The sequence below is a fragment of the Populus trichocarpa genome, chromosome 4, assembly GCF_000002775.5.
Source record: "Populus trichocarpa isolate Nisqually-1 chromosome 4, P.trichocarpa_v4.1, whole genome shotgun sequence".
Lineage (NCBI taxonomy): Eukaryota > Viridiplantae > Streptophyta > Magnoliopsida > Malpighiales > Salicaceae > Populus > Populus trichocarpa.
In genome coordinates this window covers 8,475,604-8,494,321 of record NC_037288.2, presented here as the reverse complement: position 1 = coordinate 8,494,321, position 18,718 = coordinate 8,475,604, and the positions used below count along the sequence as shown (strand labels likewise).

The 18,718-nt window shown below is 32.1% G+C and overlaps 1 protein-coding gene across 1 annotated transcript; it reads left to right on the top strand.

Moving 5' to 3' along the window:
• The first annotated feature begins 8,957 nt into the window (after nt 1–8,957).
• Nucleotides 8,958–14,904, top strand: LOC7456832 (uncharacterized). The gene is made up of 5 exons (XM_002305135.4): nt 8,958–9,816; nt 9,921–9,988; nt 10,152–11,999; nt 13,655–13,784; nt 13,996–14,904. Exons 1-5 carry the CDS (start codon nt 9,657–9,659, stop codon nt 14,724–14,726), a joined length of 2,937 nt encoding a protein of 978 aa, XP_002305171.4. The 5' UTR covers nt 8,958–9,656; the 3' UTR covers nt 14,727–14,904.
• Nucleotides 14,905–18,718: the final 3,814 nt, after the last annotated feature.

Genomic DNA, 18,718 nt, shown 5'->3' with positions numbered 1-18,718 from the left:
ATTTTTTTATAAGAAAAAAGAGGAAAATCAGAATAATTTATCTGCCGTCACTATTAAATACTACAGTAAGCGATCCAATAACCAACAAAGCAATTTTCGCAGCACTTTTAACCTTAATAACTTCGCTTGCAACAATCCTTCCTATAGTAGGCAATCAATCTAACACTAGAGGACCGAATTCTTCACAATCATTCTCCAACAACAGACGCAGGTTTCCCAAGTGTCAATATTGTGATCAGCTGGGTCATTTGCTAAAAAGAATCCCCAGATGCAAGTCTCTATACTTCAAAATGTTGTTGCAACCACACTTGTTCTAGTCCTTCCTTTTCTTCTCATGGATAGCTCGTTAGCTTTGTTGCATATCATCACATTACATGTAATATTGGCAATCTCTCTCTTCACTCAGATTATACTGGCCCCAATGAAATAATTGTTGGTGATGGTGCAAATTTGTATACATATCGCTCATACATGTTCAACAAAACTCAGTTCTTCATCTCTATCTTTCTCTCTTCCCAATGTTCTTCGTGTGCCTTTTGTGCAACAAAACCCCATATTTGTGGCAAAATTTTGCAAGACTAATCATACATCCATTGAATCTTTTCCCTTCCGTTTTCTTGTACTTCAACACTTACAAGTCATCGTCCACTTGATCTATTATATAGTGATGATGTTTGTGTTGTAAAATAATATAAATCATATCTTGTGATCTTACTTAACAGCTTAAACTATTGAATTGGGATGGGTTTTTGATGTGGTATCAGAGCCTTTGACGACCAAGCGGTCACGAATTCAATTCTCACCATCCCTATTTATTTGATAAAAATTAAGTACAAGGTAATGTGAGTCTGTGCAAGTTTCAAACGCAAAAGACTTTTACTTAAAGGGGTTGAGATGGTTCTTTGACAGAGATCAGCCATGGTTTTTTCTACTATATTATTTTTATCAATCATTTTACTAAATACATAAGGCTTTATCTGATGAAAAACAAGTCAGATCAATTTCTACACTATTTTTTTAAAACTCAAGGCAACTGTTGAAAATTACTTCTCACAAGAAATTTCTACAGTTTACTCTAATGGTTGTGAGGATCAAAAACAAAAAACTTTATAATTGCCACGTTTGGTATTACTCATCTTCTTACCCAACCTCATGCACCTCAACACAATGGAGCTGGCAAAAGTCAACATCATCGCATTGTCGAAATTGGACTCATCACCTTACTTCACCAAGTCTTCATGCCTGTCTTTTGCTTTTCAAACAACAGCATATCTAGTCAAACGGTTGCCTTCATCACTCTTAGAAATGAAATCTCCTTTTGAAAAGCTCCATAATCAATTGTCTCACTATAAAAAAGATTTGCACTTCAGGTTGCATGCATGTGTTACCCTATCTTCAACCCTACACTCAAAATAAACTTTAAGCTTTATCTTGTCCTTTTGTTCTTATTAGGCACTCTAATTCTTAAAGTGCTTAAATTTATTTTGATAAAGTAACAGATAAATTTTTTATCTCATCTTATATATAATGGTGTTTGAAAGTGTTGTAACGATTGCTTTTTAAAGTGTTTTTCTTTCTAAAATACATTAAAATAATATTTTTTAAAATTATTTTTAATATTAGCATATTAAAATAATCTGAAAATATAAAAAACATATTAATTTAAAAAAAATTAAATTTTTTTTAAAATATTTTCCAGTACAACACTGAGTTTGCAGGTATTGAGTATGAATCAGCTACCTATCATATTTCTATGACTCCTGTAACCTCCGTTAGTCATGTTTGCTCCACTAGCATCTACTCCAATAAAAGACACTTTCACTCATATCTCTTTCTCTCGTAACTTTGTGTCATCCCAAACACAATCGGCCCACTTCCTCATCATTTTCTAGATCTCATTTAATTTCCTCAAATAATCATGTATCTCCGATTAAAACAAAACTTTTTCAAAAATCATCATCTCCCACTCATTTTAAGATCCCAAGTGATCTAATCATTAACTTTAGAGGCTAATCATTAATTTTAGATTCTCGAAAAATTAATTAAAATACACATAAACTAATCCAAACACTCATAGCTAGCTACCAAAAAAAAAAGAAAATTCATTAAATAACATCTTTAAAAAAATGTATCTATAATGCTACCAAACACCCTGCTACATCACATCACTTATAAAACCAAAATATTCCACCATTGCCCTCAAATATCCACAATGGCAAGCCACCATCGATGATAAGTTCAATGCATTACTTTGTGCAAATGGCACATGAAATCTTATTTCTCCTCAACCACATTTATAAAGTTCAACTCTCATTTTCTTTTTCTAAAACTAACCACACCTTATAGTTTATTCATGTCTCCTTAATTTACAGGTATTGATCGTGAACAACTACCTATCATATTTCTATTACTCCTGGAACCTCTGTTAGTCGTCCCTGCTCCACCAGAATCTACTCCAATAAAAGACACTTCCACTCATATAATCTAATCATCTCATTCCTTTTCCTCCCCTAACTTTGTGTCAACCCAAATACAACCATCCATCTCCTCGTCATTTTCTAGCTCTCATAATTCAACTTCCTCTCAAATAACTCAAAACTCCATCTAAAAACTCAGAATAAAAAACTTTACAAGTTCAGACCTATCATTTTAAATAAAAAAACAATAAAAAACACCCAGATGAAATTCTTTTCATTAAAAAAAACCCACTAACATAAAAATTATTTTTTTATAGACAAATGGTATCAACGGGAATTTTCTCTTCTCCATTAAAATTTGACCAAGTAACTTTTTTATTTCCTCAATAAATACCTTTTCCAGTCCAGTACTTTAGGCTTAAAAAGTATCTTTAATCCTTATTTGAGTTCCAAGTAACTTTCTCAAGTCCCATGAAACAAGCAATCCAAGCTTTGCTTTTTCCAAAAGAAACAAGCAGTAAATAGACTGTGGAAGAGCTGGATTAGTTGACTCTAATACCTAACATGATTAAACATAAAGCCACTTTTAACCACTAGAGGGAGCTTAATTAACAACTTATCAAATCAAACAGTGATCTCACCATGCCGACATGACACAACGTCGAGCACAAACCAAAGGATGTGGTGGTTTAGCTGTCCTTTTCCATTACGTATAAATATATGAACAGGCCGATCGAGGTCCCTTCGGACGGTCATTTGTCCACTGTCCTAGTAAGTTTGTATGCATTGCCATTTCTCATTTTACCTATGAGATTCACGTAACTTGTGAGTAAAAGGTAGCTAGGTGGGCAATACCAAATAGGGTGGTCCTACTTGCCAGACTCTAGGCCAAAATTATTTATCTTGTCTCGTGCATCTGGGTCTCTGGAAATGGTATTGACAATTGCTCACTAGCTTTCCCATGCTTGCTGGTTTTTTCCTGTGTTTCAAATTACATTTAGATTTATTTTAAAAATTATTAAATTAGGATTTTTTATGTTTTTTAATGATTTTAATGTGTTGATATAAAAAAATCTAAAAAAACTATTTTAATGAATTTTTAAGTAAAATATACTCTTAAAAAAATATCTTACACTTCACAGTTCACACCTACAAAGAATGAGCTAATTTTTGGGGGCATGGGAATTGTTTTGGTTTCATGCAAGTGGCCAAGTGGGTATGAATTACTCAATCATTTATCATTCCGGGAATTAAGAGATTTTTTTCTCTACATTTTTTTTCAAATGATGAGAGTTGCTGGTCAAATTTTTGGTGACCGGGAGGAAGCCAGGTAGAAATTGTTTTTTAAATTATTATTTTTAAAAATTATATTAAAATTTTATATTTTTAAAATTTTATTTTTTTAAAATTTTATTTTTAATATTAGCATATTAAAATAATTAAAAAAACTAATTTAAAGCAAAAATAAAATTTAAATTTTAATGAGAAATAGATTCAATCTCAATACAAAACTAAACAAGTACCAGCTCTTATACACATGTGAAGCAAGATGCCAATAAAGTGAGTGGATATGAATTTCTTATTAAAAATTTGAATCAATCTTTTTTTATAAATAAAAGTGAGATGTTGTCGCATTGAAGTTTGGTGATTTAAAAAATTGATGTATATTTTTTATGATTCCGATAAAAAAAAATTATATCTTCATTATTAAGTATTATTTTAAAAAACGTGAGTTTTTTATTATACAAAAATTCTACTATTTATTCTTTTGCATATTATTGTTGATAAGCTGTGCAAAATTTTACCTTTTTAAAATTTGATTCTCTCTCTTTTTTTTTTGTGTGTGTGATGTAGTTCTAATTAAGAATCAATTAATTTTGATTTATTGCAACAAAAATAAAATTGAAAGAAAAGAGATTGAAATAAAAAAAAAACATAAAAAATAGATGGTATGTTATAAGTTTCGCAAAAGAAACACTTTAGTGTTTGAACTTTAAAATCAAGCAAATTATACGATTCTAGTTCCTTAATATTTTTAAGAATTTAAACAAATCAAAGGATGTGTCAACTTCAAAAAAAAATTGAAGTTGATGACATGTCCTCCGCCCCAGTTGCAAACAAAAACATCTAAGGGTCCAATAACGCGCGTTGGCCTAGCTTGTCAGTTTCAACAACGCCTGGTTTTTTTTTTTTTCTAATTTTTTTTTTCTAATTAGTTTTTTAAATTAAAGATTTTTTTATTATTTTTTTTCTAAATTTTTTTAATTTGTAAAATTAAATGTAGAACATTGCATGTTGATTGAATAGGTTAATTCACGGCCTACTATTAAAAAAAAGGAACTATTTCTCGAAAAAGAATAAGAAATATATTAATTAAACTAACTGTTTTCCTCTAGCAACCAATTGCTTTCATCTACATTGATTTATATTATTTGTATCCATGTTCGTTGCGAGCACCAAAGACCACCCAATATAGATTAGAGACTTTGACACCTGTGAACAGGGAAGTTCAACCATTCACAAACTATATATGTATATATATATATATATGTATATATATATATATATGTATATATATGTATATATATATGTATTCCGTTTCAAGAAAGTTAATAAGGAATGATATTATTTTGAAAAGTTTTGGGAAAATGATATGGTTTTGTAAAGACTCGCTATTAGGAATTATGGTGGTTGAAAAATCACTATTTATAATCACGATTTTAATACAATCACTATTCTCAATAACGATTTTGCGGCTGATTTTTATAATTTTAACGGTGATGATGAACTTATTTTTTATTATGCATCTTCTTGGTTCAAGACATGTCGTACTATACTTAACCTGTTAGAAAAAACATTGAGTCTAGATGATTTTGTCTCAAAAAATAAAACTTCACAGACAGGTGAAAGTTGTGTTATTGATGGAACTGATCCATCCACTCGTTGTCATAGAAGACATGGATAGGCTCAGGTGTATTATTAAATTGTATATAATTATGTTGTGTTATTTTTCTAGTTAAGAGTTACTTTTATTATTACTACTTTTGTAATATTGTTTTTGCTTATTTTTATGTTGATTTTAAAGTTGTCATATATATTATGCATTTTCATATTTAGTTTATATAAGCATGATTTAATATTGTTAATTAACAAATGAACATGTAAACATGTTTAAAATTTCAAATCATCCATCAACAACTTAAAAAATATACATAAATAAAAATAATATTAAAAAAACATACATATTAATTTGAGATTATAATTAACAAATAAAAATGATGTTAGAATATATTCTGTTTCAATTATGGGTTTGAGGTTTGATAATTTATGGTTTTGTTTGGCCTCTAATCATGATGGTTTAGATTTTATTTTATATAAAATTTTGGGATTGGTTGTGCTACTTCACACAACTGCTAATGACAATGGTAGTTTGTTAGTGATTATAAACAATTGTTAATGACAATAGTAGATATTTACAACAACTGTTATTGACAATAACGATTATTTACAATAGCTATTATTATTAGCGATGAGTAAAAAATATGTTATTTTTTAAATAATATTTTCTTTTATGTTATTTCTTAAAATTTGTATGAAATTATAATGGTTTGATAAAAAAAAAAAAAACCATGTTAACATATGAAATATATCACAAGCTATGGCCTCCAAAGCTTCCCCCTCCAAATACAAAAACTTACAGCATTTATTTTGATACAAGAAATAATAGAGAGGAAAACAAAACATTAGAACGTGAATGTGCCCTCGAACACATTTCCCCTCCTCATTCTCAAAATACATGACACTCACTTTACTTCGGTTGATTAACTCCTATTTTGCTTTGTATTAACGATAACTCACGTGAGTGTGTTTGAAAGTATAATAATATTATTTTTTAAAATATTTTTTATTTTAAAATATATTAAAATAATATTTTTTTTATTTTTAAAAAATTATTTTTGACATCAAGATATTAAAATGATCTGAAAATATCAAAAACATATTAATTTGAAGTAAAGAAAAAAATAAAAAAATTTTAAATTTTTTTAAAAATATTTCTAAAACACATTCTTAGAGTTTAGCTTTCATCAAAATTATCTTTTAAATATTTAAATTAAGTTTCGAACTTCAAAACTTTTTTGTTTTGGGCTACGAAAAAATGGAGGCAGGAAGACTATTCCATCGAGTGTCCGGTTTGTTAAAATTTAATGTTTTTTAAAAATTATTTTTTTAATATTTTAATATTGTTTTATATTAAAAATTAAAAAAAAAATTATTATTCTAATATATTTAAAAAAACACTTTAAAAAATAATAATTATCACATTTTTTAAAATTGATTTGACGATTCATAAATTAAAGGAGTTAATTAAATTTTTTTTGAGAAAAATTAAAATAATATCATTTAAAAAATTATATATATTTTTAAGAAATTTGATTTTTTTTTATTAATTTACTAGTCAACTCTCTTTAAATTTTTTTTTAAATCCAACTTTAATTAAATTGAATCTCAGATCGACCGTCAAGGTTTGTTTAAATAAAAGTGGTATACCAGAGGATGAGGTGGCAGCGAGTGCATTGACCCTGAGGTAGTTTGGTGATTTGATTTGATATCTTAACTTCGAAACCTGAATTAGGATTATACAGTTGTTTTTGTTTCCGTGATTAAATCATGTTTTTAAGATTTTTTATTTTTATTTTAAATTATTTTAAAATAAAAAAATAATTGCTACTAAATACCGCAGGCCTGCCTCTAGCCCTGCCAAGTCGTCGTGACTCGTAACAGCTCGAAGGAGGAGACATGCGTAGACTCCACGAAATCAAAGATAAAAATAAAATTGTCAGAAAAGAAAGATGTCCTTCCATTACTCCTATTTTTAACTTCATCTCACCCATTTTTCCTAGAGGTTTTTTACTTTTTTTACCCCGAAGGAACACTATGAGGAAAAACTTTCCCAAAGAAAAATTATATATATATATATATATATATATATATATATATAAAAGATTTTAACCAACATATAAAATTCCGTGAATTATAATAATATTTTTATTCTTCTCCGTGAAAATCAATGGATTTACTGATCAGGATAGTGTCGTCTTTTTACATAATTCGTTTATTATTATTAAATTAATTATAATGATGTTATATTTTGTATTTTTAACACAATAAAATTATTTAATTATCCTTAAAAATAAACAATATTAAACTGGCATTTAAAGATTTTATTATTATTTTCTTATCTTCAGCATAGTAAAATTACATAATCTTCTTTTTATTTTTGTTTTCTATTAAGAAACCTGGATTTATAATATGAGTCATGAATTTTAAAAATTATATTGATTTGATTATTTTTAGGTTTTTAAAAATTATTTTTTTTAATTTTATTTTTTAATATTAGATTATTAAGTCTTTTATTTTGTAATTATTATTAATTTTTTTATAAATTTTCTTGATTTTTTATTTTATATTGTAGGTTATTCAAATTAATTTAAATTATTTAAAGCAACAAACATAACTTGCTAGTAGTAAATCTTTTTTTTTCTAGCAGTAGATCTAGTTTTTTTTTTTCCTAGCACATGTGACACGCTTTGTTTTTTTTATTTAAAAAATATTTTTTAAAAAAATTTAATTTTTTAATTATTTACTTCAAATTAATATTTTTTTATGCTTTTAGATCATTTTGATATGTTGATGTTAAAAATAATTTTTAAAAAATAAAAACAAATATTATTTTCATACATTTCCAAGTGAAAAACAACCACAACCATACCCAAACATGCTAGTTTTGATGTGTATATAATGTCTTTTTTTTTTTCTCTTTTATATTTTTTTCTTCCATGCTTTAGTTATTGTGACAATATATTTTATCTTCTTTCTTCTTTACTCAATATACATGTGGTCCCTCAACTTATATATTTAATGAATTTTATTACTTGAAAACTACAAGTGTTTATTCTTATTTTATTTTTTTCCTTTTAATTGCAATATATTTTCTATCCACCAAGTTTTTATAGGTGAACCAAATAAGAGGAGAAGAAGAAAATATCCATGAAATCATATCTTAGAAGTAACAAATGGGGGCACAAAGCTATGTTTTGAATTTGATTTAATAGGGAAAAATAATAATTTGAATGCTCATGAATTTCAAAATTAATCCATTCAAATTTTAGAAAATACTCAAATTAGTTTATATATTAACTAAGATTAAATATATTTCTCGAATTATTTTTTAAACAAAATAAATTATCCTAAAATAAATACAAATATCAACATTCAAACACAAAAAACAACCTTCCTTTTTTATCACCTTACCTAATCCAATTTAAATTAATTTCTATCCAACACAATCTAAATCACAGCATCATTTTCCTCTTCCATGAATTTACCACAAAAAATGGAACCAGCTGTCTATAGACTACAAGAAACAGGGTGACATGGCAGAGAACATTGGTCCCTTTGACGCAGACACGACACGACACAACACAACAGTATCTATCTACTCTTCTCTCTCTCTCTCTCTCGTTTGACCATCCACACAAACACGCAGAGAGCATCCACAGTGAATGTGAATCACTGTACTGCGCGTGCGTCACTTCTCTTTCTCTCTCTGCTTAGCCCCCCCTCTCTCTAGTCTTTCTGTAGCCAGCCCTTTTCATCGCGCAGAAGTAACAGAACCAACTTTTGTTTTTGGTATCATTTTTTCACTCTTTCTCTGCTACGTTGCCAGTCCCTCGAGCTTCATTTTCTTGGTCTCTGTGCACAATCCAATATCTCATAGTCACATGATGCTCTCTTTCTTTCACATCTTTTCATTTCTTGATTCTCAATCATCACCATCTTTTACTCATTGATCTTTCTCTTTCTATGTTCAAGAGAATCACTTGTTCCTTGCTTCAAGACATGTAGATAATACTACCAAGTAACAGAATAATACAGGTAGGCCAGTACTGTTTCACTGCGCTTTCTACTGGGTCTTCTTGGCTGTCGTCTCCTGCTTTCTCTTCTGTCTTATTCACTCTTTCCCATTGCATCTTTGTAATGCATCTTACTCTTTTTTTTTCTCTTGGTATCCCGTTGCTGTTTTGGGCAAACTTGGTTAGCTACATTGTATTATTTTGTTGGAAAGAATGGATTTTGTTTTTCACATGGGCTTGGCTGATAAATGGTATTTGAGATTCGAGTGTTTTTTGTTTTGAAAGAGAGGGATTTTTGGTTTAGGGTTTTTGGTTTCTTGGAGAGATGAATGAAACAACAGGGAATCCAGCAGGGGCATGTTTGGCGTTGACAGAGAAAAAGGCTCACAGGTCTGGTGGTTGTGTTGGTATTTTCTTTCAGTTATTTGATTGGAATAGGAGATTCGCCAAGAAAAAACTCTTCTCCAGGAAATTGCTTCCTGCAGGTTAGTCCATTTCTCTCTAAACCAAGAATACCCATTTGAACTAGAATGCTTAAAATTGATTTCTTTGGTTGTTTAATGCGTGTGTTGCTGCTGCTGCTGTCCAGCTCGTGCAAAACATCCATCAAAGAAGTTTGGTGGGGATGAGAAGATGCCCAAAACAAAGCTCCATCTGGTATGCATTTTGGTTTATAAAGTTGGATCTTGATGTTCATAGATGTTTTTAAGGGACACTTATTTATATCTCAATAAAAAGAGATTTAATTCTGTGAGTTTGGTTAGTTTTTTTTTTTGTTGTTGTTTATCATGAGGGCTTTTTGCTTGTGCTTGAAATGTAGATTGTTGATGAGAATAAAGGAGGTTTTCCAAATGTAAAGAAAAGCGGGAATTGTAATAATGATATTGTAGTGAAAAAGCGTGAAATGAGAGCTCCAAGTTTGGTTGCTAGGTTGATGGGCCTCGATTCTTTGCCAGCCGTGCATCGAGATAAGCACAAAAAAGTTTCAAATTCTGTTGCTTGTGATGTTACCGAAGAGAAACTTGTTAATGATAGTCATAGTGAATCTGATAGGAATGATTTGAATATGGAGAAAGGGAGCACAAAGGTTGAATCTAGGCCTCAAAAGCTTCAAAAGACAGGTCAGTTTGAGAGACAAGCATTGACTAGGTTCGGAGCCGATGTGTTGCAAATTAACAGTGTTTTGTCAAGGTCGAGAAGGCATCATCATCCAAAACTTGCACCACCAGTTAAGAGTCCTAGGATTTCCTCGTCCAAGAATGCATCTAGGACGTCTAGGTTGATTGATGCTGCTACTAGAATTTTGGAACCTGGGTTGCAAGCTACCAATAGGTCAAAAAGTGCTCTTACTTATCCAAGTTCTATGAATTATTGTCCTAGGGATGAAGTTTTGACAGAGGAGATTGGAATTATGTTACCAAACATTGTGAAACAACAAGATATTGGAGATTGTAATGAGGGAGAAGGCACGTCTTTCATAGGGCAAACTTCTTGCAAAAATTGTGGTAATTTGTTTGATGTTATGGATTCTAGACCCAATGTGAAGGAGCGGCAGTTCGTTTGTCCATCCACTCCTTCAAATTATATGTCCTCTCAAGAATCAGAAATGATCAAGCCTAGGCCACCCATATCCACTCCTGAGCAAGAAAGAAATGTAATTTATCAGAGAAATTGGGACCAACAATCCATTGCTGTGAGAGAAAAGGATAACACACGAGTACCAAGTCAAACCATCACAGTTATCAAACCTGTGTCTCCAGAGTGCCAATCACAGCGGCAATTGAGAAGCCAGCAATGCAGGCCTCAACAGCAAGAGTCATCTTCTATTACTTATAAGCAGAGGATTCATACTCAAAATGAGATGTTCATAAGCAGGGATGGAACTCCTCCAAGGGCCAAACTAAATAATCTGCAAAGCAGGAGAGCTTCTTCAGCTGCAAATGGTATTAATGAGGCAACAGATTTTGTTGCTTTGAACAGAAGCATAATCAGTCGTGGCAGGACAAGGGCATCTAACTTGGCTGATAATTCTACAATTGACAAAGACAGAAAAGTTTGCAGCAGACGAGATGATTCCATGTCACCGCTAAGGAGCCCAGCGCGCAAGAGGACAGTTGGTGTCAATGCACAAGTTGAAAGTACTGGACTTGCTAATCCGATGTCTATGGGACAAAGGAATACCAAGTCTGACAGTGTGAGTAGAAAAGTGGTTGCATCCAGCTCTCTCTCCATGGACCGTGCATGTATCAGAAGTAGATCTGTTAATGATGGAGAGTGTAATAAAAATAATGGCAGTAGGGAAAATGATGCTATATCTTTTACGTTTAATTCCCCATTTAGGCACAGAACTTTTGTTTCCAAGGGGCTGAAAGAGAGGAGTCTTCAAATTGATAAGAACACTTCTCACCAAAGAAGGCTGGTGTTGGATGAAAATGATGGCAAAACACCTTTGCAGAATCAATTTCCATTAAGAGGAGATGCCCTGGGCACAATTTTAGAGCAAAAACTAAAGGAACTGGCCTCTCAAGAACAGGATGAATTGACAAGTGGAGGTAGTAAACCCATGAGATCTACTGCTATGATTCTCCAAGAGCTAATATTTGCTTTGACTGCGGATCAGCCTATGTCTCCACATGCTCATATGTTTAATGCAGACAAAACTTACCAGGTTGGTTTGCTATGTATTGGCATGGTGCTGTCTTTTTATTATGCTGTTTATGGTCCAGAATTTCTGTGCTTATTTTGTTTTAGTTTGTGACTTAATTAAAGCATCTATGATTGAAGAAAAAACTACAAAACGTCCGTTCCCCTCTGATATCGGTACCTACCTTATCTCTAAATAATAAACTATTTTGAACTGTTTTAGCTTGCATGTCTGTTTGGAGAATGCTGATTCTGGTGCTTGTGTTGAGTGAAATTTCTTATACCATTGGCGCAACCAAAATAAAAGAAAATGGAGAAATTAATGAAATTGTGCAAGGATTGCCTTTTCATTTGATATGTGTTCTCATTGACTAATGTCCCATGGGTTGCTATCTTTGTTTTATAGTGAGTTAAGAAGGTTGTCAAATTTGACTTTGTCGAATGACTGAGTTGCTGTTTGAAATTTGTGCACCATACAGCGCGTCTTAGTGATATACTTGCTGTCAATTATGAGATGTAAGGCCTTTGAAACTTTTTGGCTTTACCCTCTTTTTTCTATTTCTTTTTCATGGTATGTGAGAAAACAAAATAAGTTTCCGTGATCAATTAGTTTCAGTGAAACATTGGCCTTTCCTTTCCTCCTCCTTTTCAATTGATTTCAACGTAAATACAGGTACACGCATAATACAGATTAGGTTGGAAAAAAGTGCACTCCAACTCAAAAGAATCTAGATTTTGATAGTCATGTTCTGGTAAGAATAAAATATGGCAAAACTTTTACCAAGAATTGGCTCTTGCAAGAATGGATGTATTAGTTCATGTAAAATCCCCAAGGGAGTTTTATTCATGTCCAAGCAAGTTTCAACAATACTATTGAAGTTCAGCAACTTTATGAGTAAAGACTGGAAACTGGCTGTGGACAGGTGTGGAGAATGATAAATAAAGAGGGCATTTTTAACTTAGAGTGGGATAGAGGTGGTGATTGAGTGTTATAGATTAAAATATACAGAATATGAATTGAAAGCCAGCAGTTTTTAGGTGGCCCATTCCTAACATATGTTACTACTGAGTGGTAAAGATGGTACATCATAGGAAAAAGCTAATAGAAATGGAGTGAAAGCATTTGTGAGATACAAACAAGTGTATAGGTAGCCCCGAAAGCATGTCAAAAGGAGAAACATGCTTTGGTTTGAAAGTTTACGAGGCAAAAAGGGATGTCTTAAACAATTGCTTTCCATGGTTAGCTAAAGTGATCGCCTCTGCATGCAAATCATCATTTTAACATAATGGTAAAAAATGAAAATAGTGTGTTACAGAGGCACTGGAATTGTAGTTAATGGCTGCAATGATAAGCTACCTTTGTAAGTATTTTGAGGCAATAGGGAAGGTTTATCTTGTCAAATAAGCTAGAGACGTTACTGGAGCAGGAATGCATAAATAGAACTGAATAACCAGATTCATGGAACTAGTCCTGAGTTGTTCAATTCAAGGTCATCTTGAGGCCAAGCACGCACCCTAAACCTATACGCCATGAAAATTAACAGTTTGCCTTTTTATGAAGCTAGGTTTCCTTGATAGTATTTTATCTGTAGGTGTGATTTTTAAAATTATTTTTTGTGCTTAATGTACCTTGACAATAACTGGACCTGACATGTCTAGCGTGTGTGTTACTCTTCTCAGAAGGAAGTAAAAATCAGGAGGAATTCAGTTGGAATATCAGTTGATGGTGATCACCTTAGTCCTGGATCTGTTCTTGAAGCTTCTTTCTCAAATGACAGTTGCATTTCAAGCAGTCTGGATGAGAGCTCAGGTAAGAAAGTGAAATTTTATGACTATGCAGAATGAGGATTTCATGATTATTTTTTATTGAACTACTCAGAACCTTGACTATGAATTTTCTGAAATAGTGGTATATATATATATATATATAAACCCTGTTTTCAGTCACTACTATGTTATCTAATCTTTTATCAAATATTTTGAGCTCTCTTTACATGTACTATTTTTGCTTGTGATTCTAGGACGCAGGATGCTGCTGGACTCCATGGATTGCTCCTATGATCAACCACAACCAGTAGATACTGATGCGGATCTTCTGGATTGTGCATCCTCTTTGATACAAGGGAGGACAGGTAGCAAGACGGCGACGGATCTTCTTAACCATGTTTCTAGGATATTACAGAGCATCAATCTTGCTGGTGGCAGGTTAACTGGAAACAAGCTCACTCATGCAAAGGAGGTTATCTTGAATGCTGAACTGTTGTTTGGTAAAGCAACACTATGTAATTCAGATAGAATGAAGAGATTTCTCGTTGGACCCTTTCTGCTTGACGGACTTGAAACTCTGGCTGGTGCCTTGTGGAAAAATCTTAATTGCCTTCCTGGATTTGAAGAGAGCAAGGAGGGTAATCAACTCAGAAGCTTTCTTTTTGATTGTGTGATAGAATGCTTAGATTCAAAATACACCCGGTGCATTAACACTGGATTCAAAACGCGGAAAAGAGTACCGTCATGCATGAATGCAGAAATGTTGATTCAAGAGATTGGCGATGAAGTCAGAAGGTGGACAGATTTTGCTGGGATGATTCCGGATGAGATAATAGATTCGGAGATGAGTCATTCCTTGGGAAAATGGACAGATTTTGAAATTGAAGGGTTCGAAACTGGTGCAGAAATCGACAGCGACATACTTCAGACTTTGGTTGAGGAAATTGCCGTCGACCTTTGGGAGTGCAGGGTGGATTCCTTTTGAGGGGTGTGACTAACATAATGGAATGTGGAAGTGTATTTTGTTTTACTATGATGCCACATTGTCTACTATGAAAGTGTCATTTTATTTTTTTTCTTAAAAACCATGTCTAACGTCATTGATGGTTAGTTGTAACTTGTCTTGACAATGAAAAGCAGCTCCAAATGGTCTTCTGCATAAATCTGTAGTCTGTATCCTTTAAGATCGATCGCTTTTTCAAACCCATGAAATAAGCAACTCTTATTTATGATTCGGTTTCAAACAAAACGACCAGTTCTCTAGCGTTCTTCTTCAAACTCAATTGCAGAATGTTATTGTCTCTATGCAAAGCATACTGGCACCGACAATGAATGAATCCATGAAAAATTTTCTCGCCTTTTCTTCCAGGATGCAAACCTGAGCTGGTATGGTGTGTTGAAAATAAATTAGATTTTTAGTTTTTTTTAAATAAGAGGAACCGGTCGAGTGATTGAGTCGGTAGAATTACTTTTCTAGTTAGAATAGGTTTTCTTGTTTAGTTCAATTTCTTATTTGTCTAAGATTTTAGATCTATAAATAAGATGTAATCTAAATCATAATACATTGAATATAAAAGAAAACTTAGAGAAAAGTACTCAATAAAGTACATCTTCCTCTTAAAATCTCTCTTGATCTTTAGCTTTGCAATTCAACATTATTGTCCCTAATAAGTTTCTTGAATTGATTTTCTTTCAACAAGTGGTGTCAGAGCTTGTTCTTATTGTTTGACATGACCAATCTAAACTTCCCACTCTAGTATCCTTGTTTGACAAAGGATAATCATGAGATTTGATGTATCCGTGTGAAAGCTTGGCTAGGTTCCCAAGATGTGTGATTAACGGCTACAAAAGGCTTTGAAGAGCCTGTAGAAGGAGTGACATTGACATCTGCCCCAAAGAAGGCCATGCAGAAAGCATGAAAGAAGGATCAATAAGCATTCATAATCATCCATTAATGTTTGGATGACACTACTTTTGAGATAGTGGTTGACGCAACCACCGCCAAGCAACTATGAGAAGTTTTGCAACACTCAAACCAAGGAGATGATAACGTATAAAAGGTACACTTGCAAAAGTTACATGGTGCTTTGAAAATTTACATATGCTTGAATAAGAGAATATCTCAAATTACTTTGTTAGAGTATTGGCCATATACAATCAGATGAAAAGATATGGGGAGAAGATGGAAGAAACACATGTGATAGAAAAGATCTTATGCTCATTGCAAAAGAAATTCCACTATGTAGTGGTCGCAATAGAGGAATCATAAAATATGACTTTTTTAACAATTCAAGGTCTCATAGGAAAACTACAAGCCCATGAAAAAAGAGTCAACGAAATTCAAAAAGACATGGGTGCAGAAGCACTTTTCTCAAAATTCTTAACAAAAGAGAATCAAGATTACTCTAGATATATCCAAGGAGGTAGAGGTCGTGGACAAGACAGAGGATGATGAGGAAAAGACAAATTTAGAAGAGAAGACCGAGGCAGCCTCAACAGATTAATCGGTCGACTGATTGAAGCTAACCGGTCGACTGGATCCTCAGACATTAGCTATTCGAGACCTAGGTTTGACAAAATAAAAATTAATTCTTATAATTGTCAAAACATGTCATTATGCCAGGGCTTGTTGGAATCCAACCAAAAGGGTTGAAAAGAATGTCAATCTAGTAGTAGGAGAGGAGCAAAAGACCACTTTATTTTTAGTCCATGATGAATGAATGGAAACAAAAGAAAACATGTTGTATCTTGACAATGGAGCCAGCAATGACATGTGTGGACACAAAGACAAGTTCATGGATCTTGATGAATCAATTAAAAATAATATTATATTTGTATATCATTCAAAGGTTTTTATCAAAGGGAAATGTATGATTCTGATTTAAATGAAAGATGGTAATCATCAATTTATTGGTGAAGTATATTATATCTCAACTATAAAATACAATATATTGAGTTTGAGACAATTAATGGAGACAAGTTATGAAATTAAGATGAAAGATCGTATTTTGACATTACTTGATACTCATAGAACTATGATAGCAAAGGTAACCATGACAAAGAACATGATGTTTTTTTTTCTAAACATGGAGATAAATGTGTCTAAATGCCTAAAGACATGTGTGAAATATCAGACTTGGCTTTGGCATATAAGACTTAAACAAGTAAACTTTGATAGCTTGAAGATGATGATGCAAAATGAGAGGTTGAAGGGTCTACCATCCATCAAACATTTGAATCAATTGTGTGAAGGATGTTTAGTGGGCAAACAATTCTGCAAAAGTTTTTCAAAAGAGTCTGCATCTAGATCAAGTCAACCCCTATAAGAGATACACGCAGACGTATGTGATCCTATTCAACCATGCTTATTTGATAAAAACTTTATTTTATACTCTTTATTAATGATTATAATAGAAAGACATGAATATACTTCTTTTAAAAAAAGCCTAATTGTATTTAATTATTTTAAAAAGTTTAAGACATTAGTTGAAAAAAAAAGTGATTATTCTATAAAATCACTTAGGATAGATAGGGGGTGAATTTTATTCTAACAAGTTTAATGAGTTTAGTGAAGATCAACGTATAAAAATACTCGTAACAATGCCTAAATCCCCACAACAAAATGGTATGGTAGAGAGAAAGAATAGAAGCATCCTCAACATAGCGAGAAGCATGCTCAAAATCATGAAGATGCCATAGGATTTTTAGGCTAAAGTTATAGATTGTATTGTTTACTTGTCAAATATATGTCATACAAAAGGCTTGGATGTCATGACTCCACAAGAGGCATGAAATGAAAAAAAGCCAAGTGCTACTCACATTAAGGTGTTTGGGAGCATTGAATATATGCATATAAATAACTAAGTGAGGATCAAGCTAGATGACAAGAGCAAAAAGCTAATCTTTATGAGTTATGATCAAAAGTCCAAAGGATATAAGCTTTACAACCCTAATAAAAGAAACATGGTGATTAATAGGTAGATAATGGTGAGAAGTATGGCATTTCATCAGTTCTTGATGAAGAGAAAAATAGATATGAATATCATCAAAAACTAGTTACACCTCCACAATCACTAATGAACTCAAATTCACCTTCATCATCTTTTTATAGTAAAAGTTCAAGTAGTGACAGCCTACCAAGTCCACAAAAAAAGATGATGAGCCTTAATGACCTGTATGAAGTAACTAATCCAATTGATTCAATTGATAATAATCTAACACTATATTATCATCTTGCCATATATGAACCTATAGTGTTTAAAGAAGCAATAAAGGATGAAAGTGGAGAATTGCTATAGACAAGGAGATTGCATCAATTAAAAAGAATGACACATAAAAATTGGTTTTTATACTAAAAGGAAAGAAACTAATATGTGTCAAGTAGGTTTAAAAATAAAAGAAGAATGTGAAAGGAGAAGTGGAGAGATACAAGGCGAGGTTGATGGCAAAAGGCTATAGTTAAAAGTAAGGAATTGACTATGATGAAGTTTTTGCTCCAATTGTTAAGTTGGAGACCATTCGATTGATAATTGTTGTAGTTGCCCAACGTAGATGGAAAATCTACCAAATGGATGTCAAAGTCAGCCTTTCAAAATGGATTTCTTGAAGAAGAGGTCTACATCGAGCAACTTATGAGTTATGAAGTGAAAAGACATAAAGACAAGATATTAAAGTTGAACAAAGCCTTATATGGATTGAAGCAAGCCCTTAGAGGTTGATATAGTCGCATTGATAGTTATTTTTTGAAAAATGGATTTGTAAATTGCCTCGTGAATATGCTATCTATGTAAAGATAAAAGAGAGTAGTGATACTCTTATTGTATACTTATATGTGGATGACTTGATCTTTACACACAATAACCCAAATATGTTAGGAGACTTTAAGTAAGCAATGATCAAAGAGTTTGAGAAGACAAATATTGGTCTTATGATTTACTACCTAGGAATTGAGATCAAACAAGGAGAAAATGGAATCTT